The 24,208-nt window shown below is 33.0% G+C and overlaps 3 protein-coding genes across 4 annotated transcripts; 2 read left to right on the top strand and 1 right to left on the bottom strand.

Moving 5' to 3' along the window:
• The first annotated feature begins 1,665 nt into the window (after nt 1-1,665).
• On the top strand, nt 1,666-2,668 carry LOC116124910. Its single transcript, XM_031410668.1, has 2 exons — nt 1,666-1,975; nt 2,192-2,668. The coding sequence occupies exons 1-2, from the start codon at nt 1,862-1,864 to the stop codon at nt 2,606-2,608; spliced, it is 531 nt and encodes a 176-aa protein (XP_031266528.1). The 5' UTR covers nt 1,666-1,861; the 3' UTR covers nt 2,609-2,668.
• Nucleotides 2,669-5,232: 2,564 nt separating this feature from the next.
• LOC116124908 (squamosa promoter-binding-like protein 4) lies at nt 5,233-10,379 on the top strand. 2 transcript variants are annotated; one of them, XM_031410667.1, is made up of 2 exons: nt 5,233-5,803; nt 9,636-10,379. In XM_031410667.1, the coding sequence occupies exons 1-2, from the start codon at nt 5,448-5,450 to the stop codon at nt 9,877-9,879; spliced, it is 600 nt and encodes a 199-aa protein (XP_031266527.1). In that variant the 5' UTR covers nt 5,233-5,447; the 3' UTR covers nt 9,880-10,379. The 2 variants fall into 2 exon arrangements, with proteins under 2 accessions (XP_031266527.1, XP_031266526.1); XM_031410666.1 differs by lacking the exon at nt 5,233-5,803 and adding an exon at nt 8,805-9,190.
• Nucleotides 10,380-10,431: 52 nt separating this feature from the next.
• LOC116124907 (probable protein phosphatase 2C 39) lies at nt 10,432-13,782 on the bottom strand. Its single transcript, XM_031410665.1, has 5 exons — nt 13,402-13,782; nt 12,191-12,436; nt 11,507-11,783; nt 11,013-11,167; nt 10,432-10,846 (listed from the first exon to the last, which is right to left on the bottom strand). The coding sequence occupies exons 1-5, from the start codon at nt 13,432-13,434 to the stop codon at nt 10,709-10,711; spliced, it is 849 nt and encodes a 282-aa protein (XP_031266525.1). The 5' UTR covers nt 13,435-13,782; the 3' UTR covers nt 10,432-10,708.
• Nucleotides 13,783-24,208: the final 10,426 nt, after the last annotated feature.

Genomic DNA, 24,208 nt, shown 5'->3' with positions numbered 1-24,208 from the left:
TTCTCTAAAGTCAAAAGCTCTACAATAAACTTTAATTTGGGCAATTTCCAGGTCATTGTTTAGCTGTGTTCAATTATTCAATACAAAGCAGAAGCAATATTTCATCCCCATAGTCAACAGTAGCGGCTAAACCATGTACAAGATTTCATTTTACTCATTTTTTATGTTAACCTTTCATATTAAACACAATGACAATGTGCAATGGCTTGCTTCTCAGAAAAGAATAAAATCCCATTTTTCATGTTTTAAACTGTTTTTCTCAAAAAGCTTGACAGAGGTTCTACTCTAACACAAAAAAAGGTTTTCAGACAAATTTAACTATTTCCCATCAGTGGAAAAGAATCCCTTTTGCTAATCATGGATTGAATTTTCTTCCTTGCTACCAAAGCTTGGACTTTGGTAAATTTTAGTTGAATTGTGACATGAAGAAAGTTTGTTTAAAGCTGTTTTTCTTTGTGTGGATGATTTTATTTTTGTTTTCAAACTTTTCTTGGGAGGAGGGTTGGAGTTGTTATGTATCAATTGCATTAGTTTGAGAGTTGGGACAAAGATATCCTCTTTTTTGACTTGATTATCTCTGAAAGCAAATAAAACATTTTTGTAAGGTGTTTGTTGCTTTTCAAATGAAGTTGATGTTTCAAGATTCCCCTGCAACTGTTCACAACAATGAAAGAAATATGTTTTCTATTGATGGATGGATCATGGATAGCTGCTTCTTTCTCACCACATTGATGATTGAATCCTCTTTTTTCTCTTGTTTTTTAGTCTTCACAACACACAGACATATTGATAAGATTCACTTATTATATTATATTATATATATTAGGACCAATAAAATCTTACCATATTCACTTTCATTATAAATACTTTAAATACCTCTCGTTACTAATACATAAAACCTTTTCAATTTATTGTTTATCTAACTATTCTTTCTATTTTATCTCGCTTCAATAAGGCTTTAGGTTTGAGCCCTCTTTAAGGATCTGCATGTCTAAAGGTTATTGTTTTTTGTTTCCTAAAGATTGCAAGATTTAAGATAAGTGCTCATTGTTTGTCATTTTCCAAAAATTATAAAGTTTGATGAGTGTTTCTAATTTTCCAAAGATTGTAAAGTTTGGCAGACACACATTTCCTCTTGTGGTAGGATGATAAACCTTTTAACCATTGAAGTTAGTTATACCTAGAGAGTCTTGTGTTCGAGTCATGGGAGAGGCATCTATCACATTTGTACAATTACCTTGGTTCTTCGAACTTGTAGGGTGTTCTGTGATTTTGAAGATTAGACAGACTCTAATGTTGGGCCTGAATACCTTAGATACCTAAAAACAAATAAAAAAGTTTGGCATACACTCTAGTTTCGCATTCGAGCTTGTTAAGCAAGTACCAAAGATTTCCGAGATTTTAAATTAAAAAAAAAAATAAAAAAAATAAAACTATTCTTTTGATTTCATGTTGTTCCAAAAAAATTGGGCCGGGATCAAAATCATTCATGAGACCAAGATCCAGCACATCTAGGGAATTTGTACAAGCCCAATGGACCAATAAGAAAGATTCAGAGCAATGTGGAGTAAAGCCAGAACTCTGCAATAAATAAACATAGTTATCAAAAAATGTGGATGAACAAGTGTTGAGCAATAAGATTAGCTAGTCAAAGACTCAGAGCAGTAAACTTTTGTATGTTTAGAACGTGTCAACCACCATATCCATGTGTCTGTCAGAGAACTTGACCCTTCCATTATCTGTCTCTCTGTGTATTAACTTCAAATCGGTGAGGAAGATTAAGCACTTTAGTATCAGGTGTATATATATGAAAGTGAAAATATAGACTTTGACAACAGAAAGAACTTGAAACAAGTTGAAAATGGCGGCAATATTATTCTTGGCAAAGAGGGTTTCTAAAACTTCAGCTAGAGACTTCCCCAATTGTTTCCAATCTGCAACTCGTTTCCTCTCCACTGCTTATGAACGTGCTGAAGTATTTCTTCCCACTCTTATTATTATTATTGTTGTTGTTATTGTTTTTTCTATTTAGTTTTCATGTGTTTCTAGCTCTTTAAGAATATAGTAATAATGTTTATCAGCTTTGCAAGTTATTTATATTCAGTTTTATTAAAAATGCTCTATACATATTCTTATAACTTTCATGGTAAGTAACCTTAGTATAACCAAAATATATGATTAAAAAATGCAGGGAAGCAATGCGGTGGCAGAAACAACAAGGACATCAAATGATCCCATAGGTCAAGGAATGTATGAAGCAAAACAAGAAGCCCTTGATGTGGACGAGGGAAGAGCGAGTGGTCCAACAGGGTTTGTAGCAGATACAGCTAAAAAGGGAGTAAAGAAGGCAGTGGATATGGCGGAAAATGTTGGAGACACCGCTAAGAAAACAATGGATGGTGCTTGGAAAGCAGCCAGAGAGGGTGCTGAAAGTGACAAGAAAACAGTAGGTGTTGATGATGATGATTATTATGATGATTATAACATTCATGAGGATCCAGCAGTTCTTGAGGTCCATAAGATTGATGATCCCATTGATACTCAAGAATATAGAAGCATCGAAGCAGTGAATAAAGCAGGAGGATATGATAAGGTCCACTATGGTTAAATGATTCTGGTTTTCATTTTGCTTAATTATAATGCATATCCACATTGTAAAATATACATAAATGCAACGTAATGTAATGTTTCATCTCCATATGTCATAACTTTTACAACTTAAATAATAAGAAAAAAAGGGAAATCAATAATTAAAAGTTAAGGTTTTTGAGGACTTACAGATGGGAGATTTTGTAGTTTTCCATTTTAATCAAGGGTAGGAGGAGGAGATTGAAGTGTTTCAAAGTCGTGTCTTTTCCAGTTGTTGCATTTGTGCATTAAGATCCTTTTGATACAAAGTGGCTAAAATTTTGTCCATTTGCCACAATGGAAAAAAGAATCAGATACGCTAGCTGTCTGTTTTCTAGCCAAAACCTGCTCTGGATAAATTCCGAAATAACACATACAAAGAGTGATAAAATGCGGTATGAAAGCAATGGAAGATAAAGCCAAGGAATAGATTTTATGGCCAAGGGAAAAGGACCAAATAGAGATGATGTTAGGTAACTAATTTATCTACAGTTTTTGAACTCAAAATATCTGCATTTTGTCTGTAAATGAGATCATTTTCATCTATTTACATTTTTGCATAAACCTACCAACCAACAACAACTGACAAAAGGGTTTGGATCCCATCAAAATTCTGAAGTTAAGCGTGTTTAAGCGAGCTAGGATGGGTGATCGGAGGACTTACTGGATCCTATCAGAACTCCAAAGTTAAGCTAGGGTGGGTGACCTGGGAAATCAGTATTTCATCCATCTTTTAAAAAATAAAGACTGACAAAGACCTTCAAAAGAAACATCTATCCAAACAGCTGTCTAGATGGTTCAACAACGAAGTTTTTGGTCTTCTTCATCTTATATTTTTTCAGGGTATAGGTTAACATATATACATTAACCAAATGGAAAGAATTTAGGGAGTTTTGTCTTCTTTGTAAAGGGGGAAAAAGAAAACAAAAATTGAAGATATGTGAAGAATAAATGAATTGCACCTATAAGGTGACAGCACTTGGTGCATAAATAGAAACAGAAGAATCCACAAGCAACTTTGGACCAAAATACAACTCAATGGTGAGAGCGATGGGCACTTTATATAGTAATAATCAAAATCCAGGTATAAAACTTTTGTGACGTGTGCCATTTTTATCTTTTCTTTCTTTATAAATGAAAAGAGCGACGCGGAGGAGTGAGGAGGTGAAAGGTAGATGGAGTTTTTTGGAGCCTCATGGACATGGTCCTGAGCAGATTCATGGTGATGTTTATTTGGCTAAAAAACAATTCTATTTCCAGTAAATGGTTTCGATTCTTATCTATAATGGGTTGCATAGATATTTTCAATCAACTAATTCTACTGATTAATGAATACATTTTAGATTATTGACTCCTATCATTGAAAGCACTTTTTTTAGCTGTGTTTTCTTGTTTGGTTGAAATGGACAAAAGGGTATCTTGACATGAGAGAAACATCATTGTTTCTTTATGTAACTCTCAAGCTTTACATATATTTTCAAGTAATTACTCTAAAAGAAAGCAGTTTTTTCTGATGTTGTCAAATCTGGTAGATTAATTGATTATAGGACTGTCTAAATGTGAAATTTGCTAGAAAGATTAAGGGCATGTTCCATTGCCTTATGGAAATTGAATTAAAAGTAACGATCACATAAAAAGATGCCAAGATAATGTGGCATTGTGATGATGGTGATTGGCACTAGCCCTAGAACATTTCAATTTCTACAACTACTTGACCAATCAGAAATTTTATAAATAGGGGAAACTGCTATCTCTCTGTCACTCTGTTTGTCTCCAGAAATTTTGAGTTAATATTTCTCTCACTGTAAACTTTATGCATTATTTTTCATGAGGAATTAGTACAATGGCCATGTGAAATCTTGTGTTGGGTCAGTGTCATTAATCCTGTCTTTCCTGCTTACAGATTTTGCCATACACCACAGAGATGAAATTCATTTGATTGATGCAAATACAAATACAAAATTGACGGAATCATTTATATATATGCATGAAACTATATATTTCTTTTTTCATCACGGAGCTACTAATTTCAAATTTGGTAAGGACATGAGATGATAAAGTTGAAAAAGGGAATAAAGCAAGGACTAAAAACTGTAAATCTATAGGCTATTTTGAATGTAGAAAAGCATAGGGTACTCTGATATTGTACCTACTTGTCCAACTCAAAGAGAGCCAGAATTTATTTACAAGCAATGGTGCTTTACAGGAAGGAGTTAAATGAAATCTGATATGTCTCTCTCAAGGTTGTCCTTGCAGTAGAAATTACATATAAAACTTTCCCAAGTTTTCAAACCTGCCGCAGAGTTGGTTCGTCTCTTTTCATTTACCTTGGTTTACAGTCTGCATGATTGGTAATATGAAAGAATAGGGTACTTTTCAGTGACTCAAAAAGCTCTCTGTTAAAATCTTAAAAGACATCCATCTTTATTATTTTTTTTTTCTTTCTTCTGGTAATGTTTTCACAACCCTATTTCATCCATGCATTCACTAGAATTCAGAAATAACCAATATGGCAAAAAGACAATTGTTTATTAATTATGTTTCTCATAGTACATGCCTTGGTATTAACAGTAATAATGAACAAATAAGCATTATAACTTTGTGAATAACTTGAATTGTCAGTAACAGTTTTTGACCTTCTAATCATTTACATTATCAGTACACACAAGAAAAAAGAAAACGTTGCTAGCTAGTGGTCCTACTCTTCTATCTTTTTCACCTTTTTCTTAACACATTCTTCACCTTGATCACTTCAAATTTCTTCATTTTGCTTCATCCTATTCACCATATATAGCTGTGTTGTGAAAGCACCTTGTGCAATGGATGTTACAAGCCTTCAAGCTATGCGTTCGTTGAAAGAAAAGATGAGCATTGATTGCGAAGAAGATATTGACAATGACATGGAGGAAGAAGAAGAGGGTGGTGGTGGTGATGGGTATGGGTATGGGTATGGGTATGCAGACGATGAAAAGAAGAAGAAAGTGATGGGAAGAAGAGGGTCTGGTAGTGGTGGTGGTGGGGTGTCGCCGCCTTGTTGCCTTGTTGAGAAGTGTGGAGCTGATTTAACTGATGCAAAACGCTACCACAAGCGCCACAAGGTGTGTGAGCTTCATTCCAAGGCTCCTGTTGTCATTGTGTCTGGTCTCAGGCAAAGGTTTTGTCAGCAATGCAGCAGGTACATGATTCCTAGTATGACAAGAAAACAGTAGGTGTTGATGATGATGATTATTATGATGATTATAACATTCATGAGGATCCAGCAGTTCTTGAGGTCCATAAGATTGATGATCCCATTGATACTCAAGAATATAGAAGCATCGAAGAAGTGAATAAAGCAGGAGGATATGATAAGGTCCACTATGGTTAAATGATTCTGGTTTTCATTTTGCTTAATTATAATGCATATCCACATTGTAAAATATACATAAATGCAACGTAATGTAATGTTTCATCTCCATATGTCATAACTTTTACAACTTAAATAATAAGAAAAAAAGGGAAATCAATAATTAAAAGTTAAGGTTTTTGAGGACTTACAGATGGGAGATTTTGTAGTTTTCCATTTTAATCAAGGGTAGGAGGAGGAGATTGAAGTGTTTCAAAGTCGTGTCTTTTCCAGTTGTTGCATTTGTGCATTAAGATCCTTTTGATACAAAGTGGCTAAAATTTTGTCCATTTGCCACAATGGAAAAAAGAATCAGATACGCTAGCTGTCTGTTTTCTAGCCAAAACCTGCTCTGGATAAATTCCGAAATAACACATACAAAGAGTGATAAAATGCGGTATGAAAGCAATGGAAGATAAAGCCAAGGAATAGATTTTATGGCCAAGGGAAAAGGACCAAATAGAGATGATGTTAGGTAACTAATTTATCTACAGTTTTTGAACTCAAAATATCTGCATTTTGTCTGTAAATGAGATCATTTTCATCTATTTACATTTTTGCATAAACCTACCAACCAACAACAACTGACAAAAGGGTTTGGATCCCATCAAAATTCTGAAGTTAAGCGTGTTTAAGCGAGCTAGGATGGGTGATCGGAGGACTTACTGGATCCTATCAGAACTCCAAAGTTAAGCTAGGGTGGGTGACCTGGGAAATCAGTATTTCATCCATCTTTTAAAAAATAAAGACTGACAAAGACCTTCAAAAGAAACATCTATCCAAACAGCTGTCTAGATGGTTCAACAACGAAGTTTTTGGTCTTCTTCATCTTATATTTTTTCAGGGTATAGGTTAACATATATACATTAACCAAATGGAAAGAATTTAGGGAGTTTTGTCTTCTTTGTAAAGGGGGAAAAAGAAAACAAAAATTGAAGATATGTGAAGAATAAATGAATTGCACCTATAAGGTGACAGCACTTGGTGCATAAATAGAAACAGAAGAATCCACAAGCAACTTTGGACCAAAATACAACTCAATGGTGAGAGCGATGGGCACTTTATATAGTAATAATCAAAATCCAGGTATAAAACTTTTGTGACGTGTGCCATTTTTATCTTTTCTTTCTTTATAAATGAAAAGAGCGACGCGGAGGAGTGAGGAGGTGAAAGGTAGATGGAGTTTTTTGGAGCCTCATGGACATGGTCCTGAGCAGATTCATGGTGATGTTTATTTGGCTAAAAAACAATTCTATTTCCAGTAAATGGTTTCGATTCTTATCTATAATGGGTTGCATAGATATTTTCAATCAACTAATTCTACTGATTAATGAATACATTTTAGATTATTGACTCCTATCATTGAAAGCACTTTTTTTAGCTGTGTTTTCTTGTTTGGTTGAAATGGACAAAAGGGTATCTTGACATGAGAGAAACATCATTGTTTCTTTATGTAACTCTCAAGCTTTACATATATTTTCAAGTAATTACTCTAAAAGAAAGCAGTTTTTTCTGATGTTGTCAAATCTGGTAGATTAATTGATTATAGGACTGTCTAAATGTGAAATTTGCTAGAAAGATTAAGGGCATGTTCCATTGCCTTATGGAAATTGAATTAAAAGTAACGATCACATAAAAAGATGCCAAGATAATGTGGCATTGTGATGATGGTGATTGGCACTAGCCCTAGAACATTTCAATTTCTACAACTACTTGACCAATCAGAAATTTTATAAATAGGGGAAACTGCTATCTCTCTGTCACTCTGTTTGTCTCCAGAAATTTTGAGTTAATATTTCTCTCACTGTAAACTTTATGCATTATTTTTCATGAGGAATTAGTACAATGGCCATGTGAAATCTTGTGTTGGGTCAGTGTCATTAATCCTGTCTTTCCTGCTTACAGATTTTGCCATACACCACAGAGATGAAATTCATTTGATTGATGCAAATACAAATACAAAATTGACGGAATCATTTATATATATGCATGAAACTATATATTTCTTTTTTCATCACGGAGCTACTAATTTCAAATTTGGTAAGGACATGAGATGATAAAGTTGAAAAAGGGAATAAAGCAAGGACTAAAAACTGTAAATCTATAGGCTATTTTGAATGTAGAAAAGCATAGGGTACTCTGATATTTTACCTACTTGTCCAACTCAAAGAGAGCCAGAATTTATTTACAAGCAATGGTGCTTTACAGGAAGGAGTTAAATGAAATCTGATATGTCTCTCTCAAGGTTGTCCTTGCAGTAGAAATTACATATAAAACTTTCCCAAGTTTTCAAACCTGCCGCAGAGTTGGTTCGTCTCTTTTCATTTACCTTGGTTTACAGTCTGCATGATTGGTAATATGAAAGAATAGGGTACTTTTCAGTGACTCAAAAAGCTCTCTGTTAAAATCTTAAAAGACATCCATCTTTATTATTTTTTTTTTCTTTCTTCTGGTAATGTTTTCACAACCCTATTTCATCCATGCATTCACCAGAATTCAGAAATAACCAATATGGCAAAAAGACAATTGTTTATTAATTATGTTTCTCATAGTACATGCCTTGGTATTAACAGTAATAATGAACAAATAAGCATTATAACTTTGTGAATAACTTGAATTGTCAGTAACAGTTTTTGACCTTCTAATCAGTTACATTATCAGTACACACAAGAAAAAAGAAAATGTTGCTAGCTAGTGGTCCTACTCTTCTATCTTTTTCACCTTTTTCTTAACACATTCTGCACCTTCATCACTTCAAATTTCTTCATTTTGCTTCATCCTATTCACCATATATAGCTGTGTTGTGAAAGCACCTTGTGCAATGGATGTTACAAGCCTTCAAGCTATGCGTTCGTTGAAAGAAAAGATGAGCATTGATTGCGAAGAAGATATTGACAATGACATGGAGGAAGAAGAAGAGGGTGGTGGTGGTGATGGGTATGGGTATGGGTATGGGTATGCAGACGATGAAAAGAAGAAGAAAGTGATGGGAAGAAGAGGGTCTGGTAGTGGTGGTGGTGGGGTGTCGCCGCCTTGTTGCCTTGTTGAGAAGTGTGGAGCTGATTTAACTGATGCAAAACGCTACCACAAGCGCCACAAGGTGTGTGAGCTTCATTCCAAGGCTCCTGTTGTCATTGTGTCTGGTCTCAGGCAAAGGTTTTGTCAGCAATGCAGCAGGTACATGATTCCTAGTATTTCTTTTGTTGTCTTTCTGCTATGAACTCCTGTTTCTGTGTCTTTTTTTAGAAATTCAAAAGTATTTTGATTACTTTCAGAAGCAGTATCACTTTTATATTAGCTGAAAAAAGCTATACATCAGTTATTATAAATATTACATAAATTTAATGAACTTCAGGGGAAGTTTCTTACAAATTAATCACCAGAATCTAACTTACACTATTTTTACCAAAGAAAGGAAAAAGGCAGATCCAAAATTAGACTACTTCACTCTCAGGAAAAATTTAGCTGATGTAAAATGGACATTTGTTTAGGTTAAGATAAGCTTTTCCTTGGACTTATCTAAGAAAACTACCTTAAAGACAAATAGTGGTGTACATTGTTCAAACACTGTTTACTTTTTCAATATCTAATGTAAATCACTTCATCGTATATATATTTGCAGGTTCCATGAGCTATCTGAATTTGATGAAGCAAAAAGGAGCTGTCGCCGGCGTCTGGCTGGTCACAACGAGAGACGTAGGAAGACCTCAGCTGAAATGATCGGTGAAGGTTCATCAAGTCGAAAAGGTGTCAATCCTCAGGCAAAGGAAAGTCGGTGTAAGCAGGGTGACGAAAGAGGCAGAGTTCAGATGCAGATGCCTCTCCAAGGGAATAACACCCCTTCCAAACGTTCACAGATCAAATAAGCATAGCTTTCTGCTTTGTCATGCTGGCACGCTCACTCTCTTCTGTCACCCCACAGCTTTTTTGCAGTTGTTTCCAAGCTGTGTACGAAGAAATAAAATGTCTATGTAACACACACAAGAATGTCACATGGCTATTTAATGTGTTTTATCTCTATGGAGATAAATTTAGTATCGATACTTATGAATCTCCCAGCTGTGCATTTTCTTAAACGAACTTATAATTATTTAATATTTTCTGTGTGCTTGGATGGCCTACTTCTACCTTCAACTTCAATGTCTAAAGTCGGTGGACTCAGCGTCAAGTTGCTGTCAATATTATGAAATGGCCGTTAAAAGTCTAAGATGGACAAACTTGTTGGAAAAGAGGGTGGATCAATTTTCCAAATTTGCTTGGCTACTGCATGATTGATGATCTTGGGGGACCATAATATCTGGGTTTTATTTATTTGATTGTTTTACAGCTTACTGGTGTTGTTTTCACATACTGTTCATCATCCTTTTCTTTTAGAAGTTATTGCTTTATTCCTCCTTGATTCTTGTTTACAATTATCAAAGTTTCAACACAGCTACAAAGGCAACACCATATAAGCAAAAGTGCAAAACTACAAGCTCAATGTTTTCCATAATCGGTCAACCAGAGGAACAGTATGTTTGAACAAGAAATATTATACAATTTAATGCCATTTTGCCAAAATATATAACATTGATGAGGCGAACACAAAAGTATTCTTTTATGGCACAAGGTATTGAGATTGCTCATTACTCTACCAAGGGTAATAACACACTGGTGGAGATTTTTATCGAACAGAAGTATAAACTGGCTTGCATCTCACCCAAATCTTACAACTATAACGGAAATGTCATCCGAGCTGTTTCTAGCTAGCGCCTCTTCAGTAAGATGCTTCGCTGCAGACCGAGCATCCTTTATATTCTTGATGGCATCTGCTGCTTCTTGGTTTGACATTACCTGGTATCAGATTAGTCGACGTCAGGGTACAATACAGAGTAAAAATGTCGGGGTTGAATCCGGTATTAAGATTCTTCATTCTTTGTCAATTTTATTCAATGCATAGTTTGCAAGCAGTAGAAGTAAATCAAAGGTAGCAATTTCCAGAAATTCAAAGAGGAATTACCTTCCATAATCCATCACTTGCCAAGATAATGAACTCTGTATCATTATCAATCATCTCTACTTCCACATCTGGTTCTGAACTGAGATGTTTTTTCAAGCTCTTGTCACCAAATGCTCTTGCCACTGCCAACTGTCCATCAACTCGCGGAACATCTCCTGAATTTACCCCCAAACGAAAAAAAAAATTGTCATCCTAACGTTTTCATAAGAAAACATAGAATGCCTACGAGTTAGAGAACCATTAAAATGGTGAACATTATATCCCAACAAACATAACTGTCTTTAATATATATCTCAACACAGCCAATCTTTTAAGATAAGAGAATTTACTTATGTCAAGCAACTATGAATAATCGGTAAAAATAGAGGAACTCCTTGAAAAGCATGAAATGATCTCATTTCAAACGCTATAGCAATCTTGAAAAAATAATGCAATTGTCGTCTAATATTTAGATGAACACGGAAGAAAATTATCCTGTCTCTCAGTACATCTACCTGGAAAGTTTGACACAAACCCGCCTCTGCCTTCAATCTCATCCTTTTCCATGCTTGGCTCATGATCAATTGAAAGCTGCTTGGCCACACCATTCTTGCATATAATTGCCCGAGAATCGCCAAGATTGGCTACTACCAGCTTCTGACAGTTGATCAATATTGCTGTAACCGCAGTTGAACCTCCTTTACCCAAATCAACTGCTTTCTCCAAAATAGTATTATCAGTAATGCTATAAGCTCTCCGCATTGCAGCCTCTGGTTCTGTCCAGAAGTTAGGCTGATTTGAAAATGGAAGTGAAAAAATTAAAGCTATTAATATCAGTCATCTGTTAGCAAGCAGCCTTTACAACAAAGTATAACAACGAAAACTAAGATGCAAATAAAATCAGTGAAGAATCACAAATGAAAATGATGAGACATGGTAAGCATCAGAGGTTCATACTTTTAACTACTTGTAAATACTTACAAATAGACGTGATAGTCCAGTAATTGATTATTAGACCCAGTACTTGTATGAATAAACATGATATCGCATCCTAAATTTCATTTTGATAGTGACTGCATTTCACTATGGTTGTAGACTTGGAAAGAGACATGATAATACATGTACAAAAGATACAATGCAGTAATCAAAATGCTGCACCAAAATTATGTAGCACAAGATTTTAGATAAGAGTATGTCACCTCATTTAAGATTGTTTCAAACAAATGTGTCCGCAGATAGTCAGGAATTTCATGGCTCAAATGCCCATCAAATATTGCAAATAAACCAAGTTCATTGTCCTCAACTTGTCTAAACTGTGCAACAACATAGTCTTCCATAGGATGAGTTGATTTTCCCTTTACCAAGTGATAGCCATGTGTTATGTTCTTTGACATCTTACTCTTCCCTTTTCCAGAATCAGCAGATGAACCTAGTCCAACTTTTTCCTGAAATGAACATATTCAAGCAGGATATGTTCAAAAAAATAAATCATTAATTAATTAAACAAAACTCAAAAGTAGCAGAAATAATCAGCCACAGAAAACCACCATAGCCAAGCTAAAAGCTAACCACCGCATTGAAAATATACACCTCCTTCTACAGTCCTTTGCTAGTGAAGGCACCATGAGAATTACTCAAATATTAGTGGCAATTTACAAAAAATGTCAACTTGTGTCTTTAAGCCAATCTTTAACTAGTTTTCAGTTTCAATAAGCCTATTCCAAGAATCCAATTTAACTGACCGAACGTTTATCCATATTTCTCTCTAACCATCATATGTCACACAAATTCTCCCCAGCAATTTTTGTTGGTAAGCATGAAATGGGCACTAACATTATTATTGATTCCAACCACATATATCAGTGCTCTAATTTGAAAATTCGCATCCATACAGAGAAAAAGATAACTACCCGTACAAACCAAAGAAATAGGTCCACAAACGATAGAATTTTGAAGAATTAAACTATGCAATTGAACAGGCTATCATAATCTTATCTGAAAATCTCAAAGCAAAATTACAATAAAGGCTTATACTAAAAGAACAAGAAAACTCTATGTCCAATATGAATTCTACCAACATCATTCTTCACGGATCTCTAATCTATCTCTACACGATTATATCACAACAAATAAATATAAAAATCAGTAACTTGAATGGATATAGAGCTAAAAATTTAAAAAAAAAAAAAAAATCACATCTTTCTAATTAATAACATTATGAATAACACAAAAAAGCGATCTCACAAGATACCCAGATGGATTTTTTCCGATAAAATTGTTTAATATCGAAAACCCAGGTGAGAAATGCAGTTTTAAACAAATAAAAGTAAACCCAGTTCAAGCAATTCAATTTCAAACATATTCAACACTGAAAAAACAGATCAAACAGGCTTAAATTTAAAGGAATTACCTTCATTTTATAGAGGATTTCTTTGCCGGTCATGGTGTGTAATTGAATTGTGAAGTAAGTATATATATATATAAAAAACAATAATGGAAATAGTAGGAGCTAAAAAAAGAGGAAAACAAAAGAGAAAGAAGAGGAAGAGGCAAGAGAAGGACAAGTGTGTAATGAAAGAAGAAGAGACTGGTGATGAGGCTTCAGGACCCTCGAACCGTTGACACGAAAACTGAGGAGAAGTCAATTAAATGTGTTTTTTTATTTTTTTTCCACATTAACACACCGCGTTCTACGCCCCACCAATCACCATGACGCGTTCTCGCCATCCTTTCCTGTGCTTATCTTCCTTTTTCTTTTTTAGCCTTTTTCTTTAACAATAATTTCCATATCCACACCATTCCATTCCCATTCCCATATTCCCAATTTGGCAGACAGCTATCGAATTTTCTTCTTTGAAAATTGCTCAATAATACAAATGATCGAATCAAATCTATTTATAGGTATCAACCATATCAGTTATTCCATAGACATTGAATATTGAATGCATGTATTTATAATAAAACGATTTTTATTCATTGATTACATTGTCAAATTTCGGGTCAACCCGGTCCCCTTTTATCCAAATGATACCAAATTACTTTAAAACACGTTAACCTGTCACTTTTCTTTAAAACATGAAACTTTATTTGACAAATCAATTTTCTTCCTATCAATTCATCTTCACAGCTGGCAAGATATGATAAAATTTTGCTTGCTCCCATTTGGTTTTCTCTTTTCTAAATTTAAAAAAAAAAAAAAAAAAAAACTACAATTTAATTTCTTTTTAAAGATGACTGAAAATTTTGCTTGCTCCCATTTAGTTTGCTCTTTTTTAAAGTAAGGAAAATTAACTATCCTAATCACTAGTGAGTGATCTGATGGTAAAAGAACAAAAAGAAGTTTCATGAACTTTTAAATTCGAATACTTTAGATACTAATAGAGATGACTATTAGGGTTTTTATCCCATTAATAGTTCTAAAGCCTAGAAAGATTAATTGAGATGTGCACAAACTGATCTGATAGCCTTGATGATAAAAAAAAAATATATATGAACTACATTTCTTGTTAAAGATGACAAAAAAATAGAAGAATAAAAACTAAAAAATAAAAATAATGCTCTCTTTTGTAGTTATGTGTTTAGATACTAATTATGCTTTATAAATATGGACATAGCAGAGGAAGATTGAATTGAAGAATTTGAAAAGGTTGAGCTGAATGATACTCTGCAAGTTGATCTCCATACTTCCATGTCAGGTTTGCATTATTGCTTCCTAAATTATTATCATGTTGAAATTTTTTAATGAAAATTTGTTAAAAATGAAAGCTGAAAATTAATTGTCTTAATTAATACTTACGATTTTAATTTTTATATTAAATTATATAAAACTAAATTGGAATGTAAAATCATATCTTGTATTCTTTTTATGAAATTATGAAATTATAGAAATTAAGGTTTTGAATTAAAATTTATTTAATTAAAAAAATATTATGTTGATTATATTAATGTTTTCAATTAAATCTAATTTATGAAATTTTGCAGGATCAAATTTGAATGTACAAGCTGAAGCTGATGCTGATGATATCAAACAATTTGACATGAAAATTGTAGATAAGATTAATAGATCTTTCCCTAATGAAGATGATGTTATTAGTGAATCTCAAGAAGTTGGCCTAACAGTTAAGAAAGTTTGCTTATTTCATTGAGTTCCTGGGAACTTTGGGACTAATAACCATATTGTGACTTATCTGATCCTTTGAGTTTGTAGGGTGTTTAAAAGATTTTGAAGATTAGTTGAGGTGCGTGTACACTGCTTCGAACACTGCGGTTACCAAAAATGATGTTATTGGTGGCGGAACCTTGAAGTTGCAATACATACAACAAGGGTACAAAGCACATATGCGATTTGTGACTCCACAAAAGAGGAAGTGGGATGAGGTCAAGTAGGCATATACCAGAAGCAGCCAAAAGTCTGCCTGAGGCATTCAATAGGGAGAATATACAAGTAGGAAATGTTCCCTCAATATTTGGTGGTGCGACAGTAGGATTTGATGCCAAAGATTGTTGGAATCACTTGCAATCAGTGAGGTTGAAAGAGCTAGAATTTGGGGATGCTCAATCAGTCATTAATTATTTTCGAAAGAGGCAACAAGAAAACCTTCAATTCTCTTACGCAGTTCAAGTAGATGGAGATGGGAGAGTAGTCAATTTTTTTTTTTTTTTTTTTTAGGCTTTTTATTCTAATTTGAGGGAAAAAGACATTGATCTTTTGAGTTTATTTTATGTTTTATATTTAAGAATTAACTTGCTTTCCCAAATTAAAACCTTAACTATATTTTAAAGGANTATATATATATATATATATATATAAAATATATATAAGCTGAATACCCATGCGGGTTGTTCGCCATGTGACATATTTTGGAACTCATAGAATTGTTCTATTTTAACACATATGATTTGTGGTTGCTATGTGATTGAATTTTATTAGTGATGTTGTAGAGAGATATTAATTGCTGAATTGGTATTCCAAATCTAAAGGTAAAAGCATACCTATTTGAGTAACACGTATGACACTTTTTTTCTTTTAGCTCTATAATTGTTTTATTTTGGAGCTCTAGAATTGCTCTCTCTTGCCACGTTGGCTGTGTAGTTTAATAAGATATTTTTAGCTCTAAGATTCATGAATACCCATGCGGGTTGTTTGCCATGTGACATATTTTGAAAACTCTAGAATTGCTCAATTTTGACATATTGGATTGACAAGCCAATCAAATTATTTTATCTTGATATATTGGATTAGTATTTATTACTCCATCTATAATTATTAATTAATTAAAAAAAGTGAACAATTCTAATTATATAGGTGCATTGCATTGACATTCTAAATGTCTAACTATAATGACATATTATATTTGTGATTGTTATGTGGTTGAATTTTATTAGTGATGATGTAGATAATACTAATTACTGCATTGACATTCCAAAGTCTAAATAAATTGAAAGATCAATGAAGAGTGGCATAAATGAAGATTGAAAGCATGAAAGGTTGGATTTAAAAAAAAAAAGGTTTTCAAACAAAGCTTAGAAAAACATTATACCTACTCCTTTGTTTTGGGTTGATGAAGACAAGACTCAAAATGATGAAACCTCCACACTTTAACACCACCTTGAGTGAGTTAGAGAATGGTCGTGGCTTAAAGAGAGAGATTTTAGTTTGCTTTGAGTGAACAAAGTGAATAATGAACTAAAATACAACCATTTGCATTTATATATACTTGTGCAATTTTTGCAATTAGTTGTTTTTCATTTCCATGCCCCAATAAAATCTTATTTCAAAAAGAGCCCACGAATTTATTATTTTAACCTTTGAATAATCAATATTATTCAAAGGCCCATGTAAACTAAACTAGTTTACATTAACAACCCATAAATTTACCCTTTTACCCTTTAACTATTAAAAAATTATTTTCGTTCATCTCATTAATCTTAACGCTTTAAGATATAATAATTAAATATAAGTAATTATTGCTTGACCATTTTAACCCTTAAAATTTCACAAACAATTTTCTATGTAACTATTACCATAGAAATCTCGTCATTACCCTCGGAAGATGCTACCCCTCTTCAGATAATCATTTCTCTCTCTCTCATCCTTCTCTAACTTCTCAAGGCTATTGGTGTGACCATGTAGGTCCATCATGGATTAGCCGTGAGCTGGTTCTGGATGAATCCAGAAACCTGTCCGGAGGCCCAACGACTATGGTAAACATCTAGCAATGTGCCATAGTCCCTAAACCACGATGAAGAAATACTTCATCGAACCCATTTCAGATCATACGTACCATGCAGGTAAAGTCCCTCCATTGAGATATCCTAATCGAGTATGGATTCATGGAACGTCAAAATCCTAAACTCGATCTTCTACCGAATTGTCGATCAATATNCATGCAATAACCATCATCCAAGCATGCTTTAAATCACATTCTAACACATCCAAACATATTAGAGCAAGAAGAAAAACATGTTTTCCCAAAATAAGGAGATGGCCGAGACACACACATGCATCAAACATGCTTATTCCATCAAACAACTCATTCATTACAAAGGCATGCTCATTATCAACATTACCATCATTCAAAACATATGAGAATGACAAGAAAAATGAACATCTACCTCTGATCTAAGTGTGGCCGAGACATGCATGTAGAGAGTTGGGATGAAAAAATCATTTTTAAACCAAAACACTAACATGCAAACTCAACCAAGTATGATGAACATATGAACACATGCAATGACATGGTTTTTGCTCAAAACTGACATGCATGGAGCTTTTAAGCTGTTATACGATTTGAAAGATCAACATGCATGAAGAGTGGCGGAAATGAAGATTGAAAGCATGAAAGGTGGGATTAAAAAAAAAAAAAAAGTTTTCAAACAAAGCTTAGAAAAAGCATTATACCTACTCCTTTGCTTTGGGTTGATGAAGACAAGACTCAAAATGATGAGACCTCCACACTTTAACACCACCTTGAGTGAGTTAGAGAATGGTCTTGGCTTAGAGAGAGAGATCTTAGTTTGCTTTGAGTGAACAAAGTGAATAATGAACTCAAATGCAACCATTTGCATTTATATATACTTGGGCAATTTTTGCAATTAGTTGTTTTTCATTTCCATGCCCCAATAAAATCTTATTTCAAAAGGAGCCCACGAATTTATTATTTTACTCTTTGAATAATCAATATTATTCAAGGGCCCATGTAAACTAAACTAGTTTACATTAACAACCCATAAATTTATCCTTTTACCCTTTAACTATTAAAAGGTTATTTTCGTTCATCTCATTAATCTTAACGCTTTAAGATATAATAATTAAATATAATTAATTATTGCTTGACCATTTTAACCCTTAAAATTTCACAAACAATTTTCTATGTAACTATTACCATAGAAATCCCGTCATTACCCTCGGAAGGTGCTAGCCCTCTTCAGATAATCATTTCTTTCTCTCTTATCCTTCTCTAACTTCTCAAGGCTATTAGTGTGACCATGTAAGTCCACCGCGGATTAGCCGTGAGTTGGTTCTGGATGAATCTGAAAACCTGTCCGGAGGCCCAACGACTATGGTAAACATCTAGTAATGTGTCATAGTCCCTAAACCACAATGAAGAAATACTTCATCGAACCCATTTCAGATCATATGTATCATGCAGGTAATGTCTCTCTAGTGATATATCCTAATCGAGCACGGATTCATGGAATGTCAAAATCCTAAACTCGATCTTCTATCAAATCGTCGATTAATATGTTCGGAACTCGTCATCACAAACTTGCTTTTGTATGACTAATAATAGACTCTGGCCAGAGATTCTGATTTCTGACATTTATCGACATTCGACCAGGAACTCGAATCCGAATGGAGTCAGCGGTACTCCTAATCCTATATCTCTGAGTCAATGGATCCTTTCTTGACCATCGTTCGTTTCTGTATATGAACAACGCATGACCAAATAGGCTTTATCATACGAAACATAACTAGTCTTGTACTTATACACCGTATGAATCATACGCATCTGTATCGGATCCGACCACAATGTCTCAGGTCAAAGAACTACATCGTGTACTGATATAACCAAACGATAAATCATTGACTACATGCTTTTCCAAGTGATTTGTCGTTATTCGGTCACATTCGAAAAACAGTTCACCAACCGCTAATCCATACCAATGCCCCAGTGACATTACTATCATCGTCATCCGTACTTATATCAATTCATGATATCTTTCGAAAGCATCCAATATGCCTAATATGCAATATAGTTGCCCAAATTATAGTGCTTCCGTAGGGAACCCTTTTCGATAATTCATTTACCGATTAAATGAATCATCTGGACAATTCATATACGCACTTTATTTTAAATGCATGACTGAATAAAGGAAGCAATTTATATATATGAATTGAAGAACTCTTTCTTCTATTATTTATTATATATAGATACAAGACAAACTGCTCTGAAACCGACAACACGAATGGTTTCTAGGGCATACACTAATATACACTAACATAAATAGACATAAAGATTGGATTACATAGGTGCATTGCATTGGTAGTAAAAGCATACATGTTTATTAATAATTATATAGGTGCATTGTATTGACATTGCAAACCTTTCTTCGTATTCAATTCATATTTAATTGTGTTGGCATTCGAAAAGTCTAAATAAGGGGTTATAAAAGGGGTGTATGTTCAGTTGTGTATTATTGCAATATGTTAGCTGGTGTCAACAATACATCTGGTCTTTTGTTAATTGTTTATAGGTCATGTTAGTTTGTGTCAATAACAAGTATGTTCTTCATGATTTTATTAATCAATGATTTTTTATTTATTTATGTTTTTGTTGTTGTTTACAGGTCAAAGATTCATGAATTGGCATAGAAAAAAGGCAGGATGTCCGATTGACATGATCAAAATGAGTTGTTATTTTGATTCCTTCTTCTGAACTGTAAGCGTATCTTCTAACTATTTTAATATGAAATTGTAAGTATATCTTATAACTATTTTAACGGTTATTATTTGATTGAATGATTGTTTTTGTTTAGTCAATCTATTTGAATGATTAGTTGTGTTAGTCCTGCCGAACGGTAAGTGCATTCCTTAATAATTTCAATATGAAGACTAATTAACTTTTGTTGATTTTGTTTTCAGGTAACAGTTGTTATACGAATGAATAATTGTTCCTTAACATGAAGATTGATTTAATTTTATTATGTTTGTTTTCAAGAAAATGTTCTTGTACTTTACTAAGATCAAATCGAGGATAATCCTACTGTCAGCCGAACTGTGAGTATGTGTCATATCTATATTAGTAGAAAGAGTTCAATTGTGTTGAATATGTTTTGTGTAAAAACATTCATGTATTTTAATTTGTTGTGTTATTTGAAATATTTCTTATCAGTCCTAATATGATAATCCCTTACATTTGGGTTAAGTAAACCATTCATTTTATCATCACATGCATTTCGTTTTCCACTGAACAATCAATAGTAAATTGACCATAACTTGCTCAATAAAAATTCAATTGATGTGAGGATTGAATCTTTAGAAACTATACAGACAGAGCTTTAATTATACGCTTAATTTGGATAACTATAGCCCCCACTGTCGAACCATCCCTTTCATCATCACACATATTTTGGCTTCCACTAAACAGTCAGTAGTAGTAAATTGATCATAACTTGCTCAATAAAGATCCAATTGATGATGAGGTTTGAATCTTTAGAAACTAAATAATCAGGGCTTTAATTTGATATATTATACACTTAATTTGGATAACTGTAGCCCCACTGTCGAACCATTCCTTTTATCATCACACACATTTTAGTTTCTCCTGTTTCTTGATTTCCACTGAACAGTCAGTAGTAAATTAGTCATAACTTGCTCAATAAAAATCCAATTGATGAGCGGTTTAAATATTTGAAAACTAGACAAATAGAGATTTAATTTGATATATTATACGCTTAATTTAGACAATTGTAGCTCTATTACCGAACCATTTCTTTTATCATCACACACATTTTGGTTTCCACTAAACAGTCAGTAGTAAATTGACTATAACTTGCTCAATAAAACTCCAATTGATGAGAGGTTTGAATCTTTAGAAACTAGACATACAAGGATTTAATTTGGTATATTACACGCTTAATTTTGATAAATGTAGCCCCACTTCTGAACCATTCCTTTTATCATCACACACATTTTGGTTTCCCATGTTTCTCGATTTCCACTAAACAATCAATAGTAAATTGGCCATAACTTGCTCAATAAAAATCCAATTGATAAGCGGTTTGAATCTTTGGAAACTAGAAAGATAGAGCTTTAATTTGATATAATACACGATAAATTTGGATAGCTATAGACCTGCGGCCGAACCATTCATTTTATCATCAAACATATAAAATCAATATATATAAAGTTGAATACTCATGCTGGTTGTCCGCCATGTGACACATTTTGAAAGCTCTAGAATTGCTCAATTTTGACATATTGGATTCATAAGCCAATCAAATTTTTCTATCTTGACATATTGGATTAGTATTTATTACTCCATCTATAATTATTAATTAATTAAAAAAATGGGAACAATTCTAATTATATAGGTGTATTGCATTGGCATTCTAAAGGTCTAACCATAATGACACCTTATATTTGTAATTGTCATATGGTTGAATTTTATTGGTGATGATGTAGACAATATTAATTGCTGCATTGGCATTCCAAAGTCTAAATAAATAGACATAAAAATTGGATTACATAGGTGCATTGCATTGTTGTATTAATAATTAATAATAATACTAATTATATAGGTGAATTGCATTGACATTCTAAAGGTCTAACCATAAGGACACCTTGGATTTGTGATTGTCATGTGGTTGAATTTTATTAGTGATGATGTAGATAATATTAATTGATGCATTGGCATTCCAAAGTCTAAATAAATAGACATAAAGATTGGATTACGTAGGTGCATTGCATTGGTAGTAAAAGCATACTTGTTTATTAATAATTATATAAGTGCATTGTATTGACATTGCAAACATTTCTTCGTATTCAATTCGTATTTAATTGTGTTGACATTCAAAAGGTCTAAATAAGGGGTTATAAAAGGGGTGTATGTTTAGTTGTGTATTATCACAATATGTTAGTTAGTGTCAACAATATGTCTGGTCTTTTGTTAATTGTTTATAGGTCATGTTAGTTTGTGTCAATAACATGTTTGTTCTTCATGATTTTATTAATAGATGATTTTTTATTTATTTATGTTTTTGTTGTTGTTTACTGGTCAAAGATTCAAGAAGTAGCATGGAATAAAGGCAGGATGTTTGATTGACATTGTCAAATGAGTTGTTATTTTGATTCGTTCTACTGAACTAGAAGCATATCTTCTAACTATTTTAATACGAAATTGTAAGTATATCTCCTAACTATTTTAACGGTTATTATTTGATTGAATGATTGTTTTTGTTCAGTCAATCTATTTGAATGATTAATTGTGTTAGTCCTGCCGAACGGTAAGTGTATTCCTTAACAATTTTAATATAAAGATTAATTAACTTTTGCTGATTTTGTTTTCAGGTAACAGTTGTTATACAAATGAATAATTGTTCCTTAACATGAAGATCGATTAAATTTTGTTATGTTTGTTTTCAAGGAAATGTTCATGTACTTACTAAGATCAAATCGAGGATGATCTTATTGTTAGCCAAACTGTGAGTATATGTCATATCTATATTAGTAGAAAGAGTTCAATTGTGTTGAATATGTTTTCTGTAAAAACATTCATGTATTTTAATTTGTTATATAAATGATTAATTGTTTATGTCTTGTTGATGTGTGAGTATATATGTTAAATGAATTAATTTTGGTTGATTCCGTTTTCCAATTAATAGGTGTTATTTGAAATATTTCTTATCTGTCCTAATATGATAATCCCTTAAATTTGGGTTAAGTAAACCATTCATTTTATCATCACATGCATTTCGGTTTCCACTGAACAATCAATAGTAAATTGACCATAACTTGCTCAATAAAAATCCAATTGATGAGAGGATTGAATATTTAGAAACTAGATAGACAGGACTTTAATTTGATATATTATACACTTAATTTGGAAAATTGTATCCGCCACTGCCGAACCATTCCTTTCATTATCACACACATTTTGGCTTCCACTGAACAGTCAGTAGTTAATTGATCATAACTTGCTCAATAAAAATCCAATTGATGAGAGGTTTGAATCTTTAGAAACTAGATAAATAGGGCTTTAATGTGATATATTATATGCTTAATTTGGATAACTTTAACCCCACTTCTGAATTATTCCTTTTATCATCACACACATTTTGGTTTCTCCTATTTCTTGATTTTCACTGAATAGTCAGTAGTAGATTAACCATAACTTGCTCAATAAAAATCCAATTGATGAGTGGTTTGAATACTTGAAAACTAGAAAGATAGGGATTTAATTTGATATATTATATGCTTAATTTGGATAACTGTAGCCCCACTGTAAAACTATTTCTTTTATCATCACACACATTTCAGTTTCCACTTAACTGTCAGTAGTAAATTTGTCATAACTTGCTCAATAAAACTCCAATTGATAAGAGGTTTGAATTTTTAGAAACTAGACATACAAGGCTTTAATTCGGTATATTACACGCTTAATTTGGATAAATGTAGCCCCAGTTCCGAACCATTCCTTTTATCATCACACATTTCGATTTTCTTTGTTTCTCGATTTTCACTAAACAATCAGTAGCAAATTGGCCATAATTTGCTCAATAAAAATCCAATTGATAAGCGATTTGAATCTTTGGAAACCCAAAACTTTTGCAGTATTGAATCAATATTAAGTATTAGTATTGAAGTTAATTGGTACTAAATTGTTAATAGTAACCATATGAAGATGATTCAAGGACTTACCTGCTTCTTGTTGTTCAGGAAAACTCCAGCGTCAAGCTCATCAATCAGCTCATCACGGGCTTTGTCTTTCAGGGATTGATCATCAGCATTCTCAAGAATGAGGTCTAAGTTGTGTGGAAGGTTAACTTGACATGAATCCATCTCGTTACTCTTACCTGATACTCTTCATTGCACACCTAGTATTTATAGGATGAAATGGTCAAATAAATTACTAGTTTATTATCTACATCCTTCTCAATATACATATATATATATATATATTAAACTGTAATAAAACATACATTAGTTTATTCTT

Source organism: Pistacia vera, unplaced genomic scaffold, assembly GCF_008641045.1.
Source record: "Pistacia vera cultivar Batoury unplaced genomic scaffold, PisVer_v2 Contig158, whole genome shotgun sequence".
In the NCBI taxonomy this organism is placed as follows: Eukaryota; Viridiplantae; Streptophyta; class Magnoliopsida; order Sapindales; family Anacardiaceae; genus Pistacia; species Pistacia vera.
This window is presented reverse-complemented; position numbering and strand designations above follow the sequence as displayed.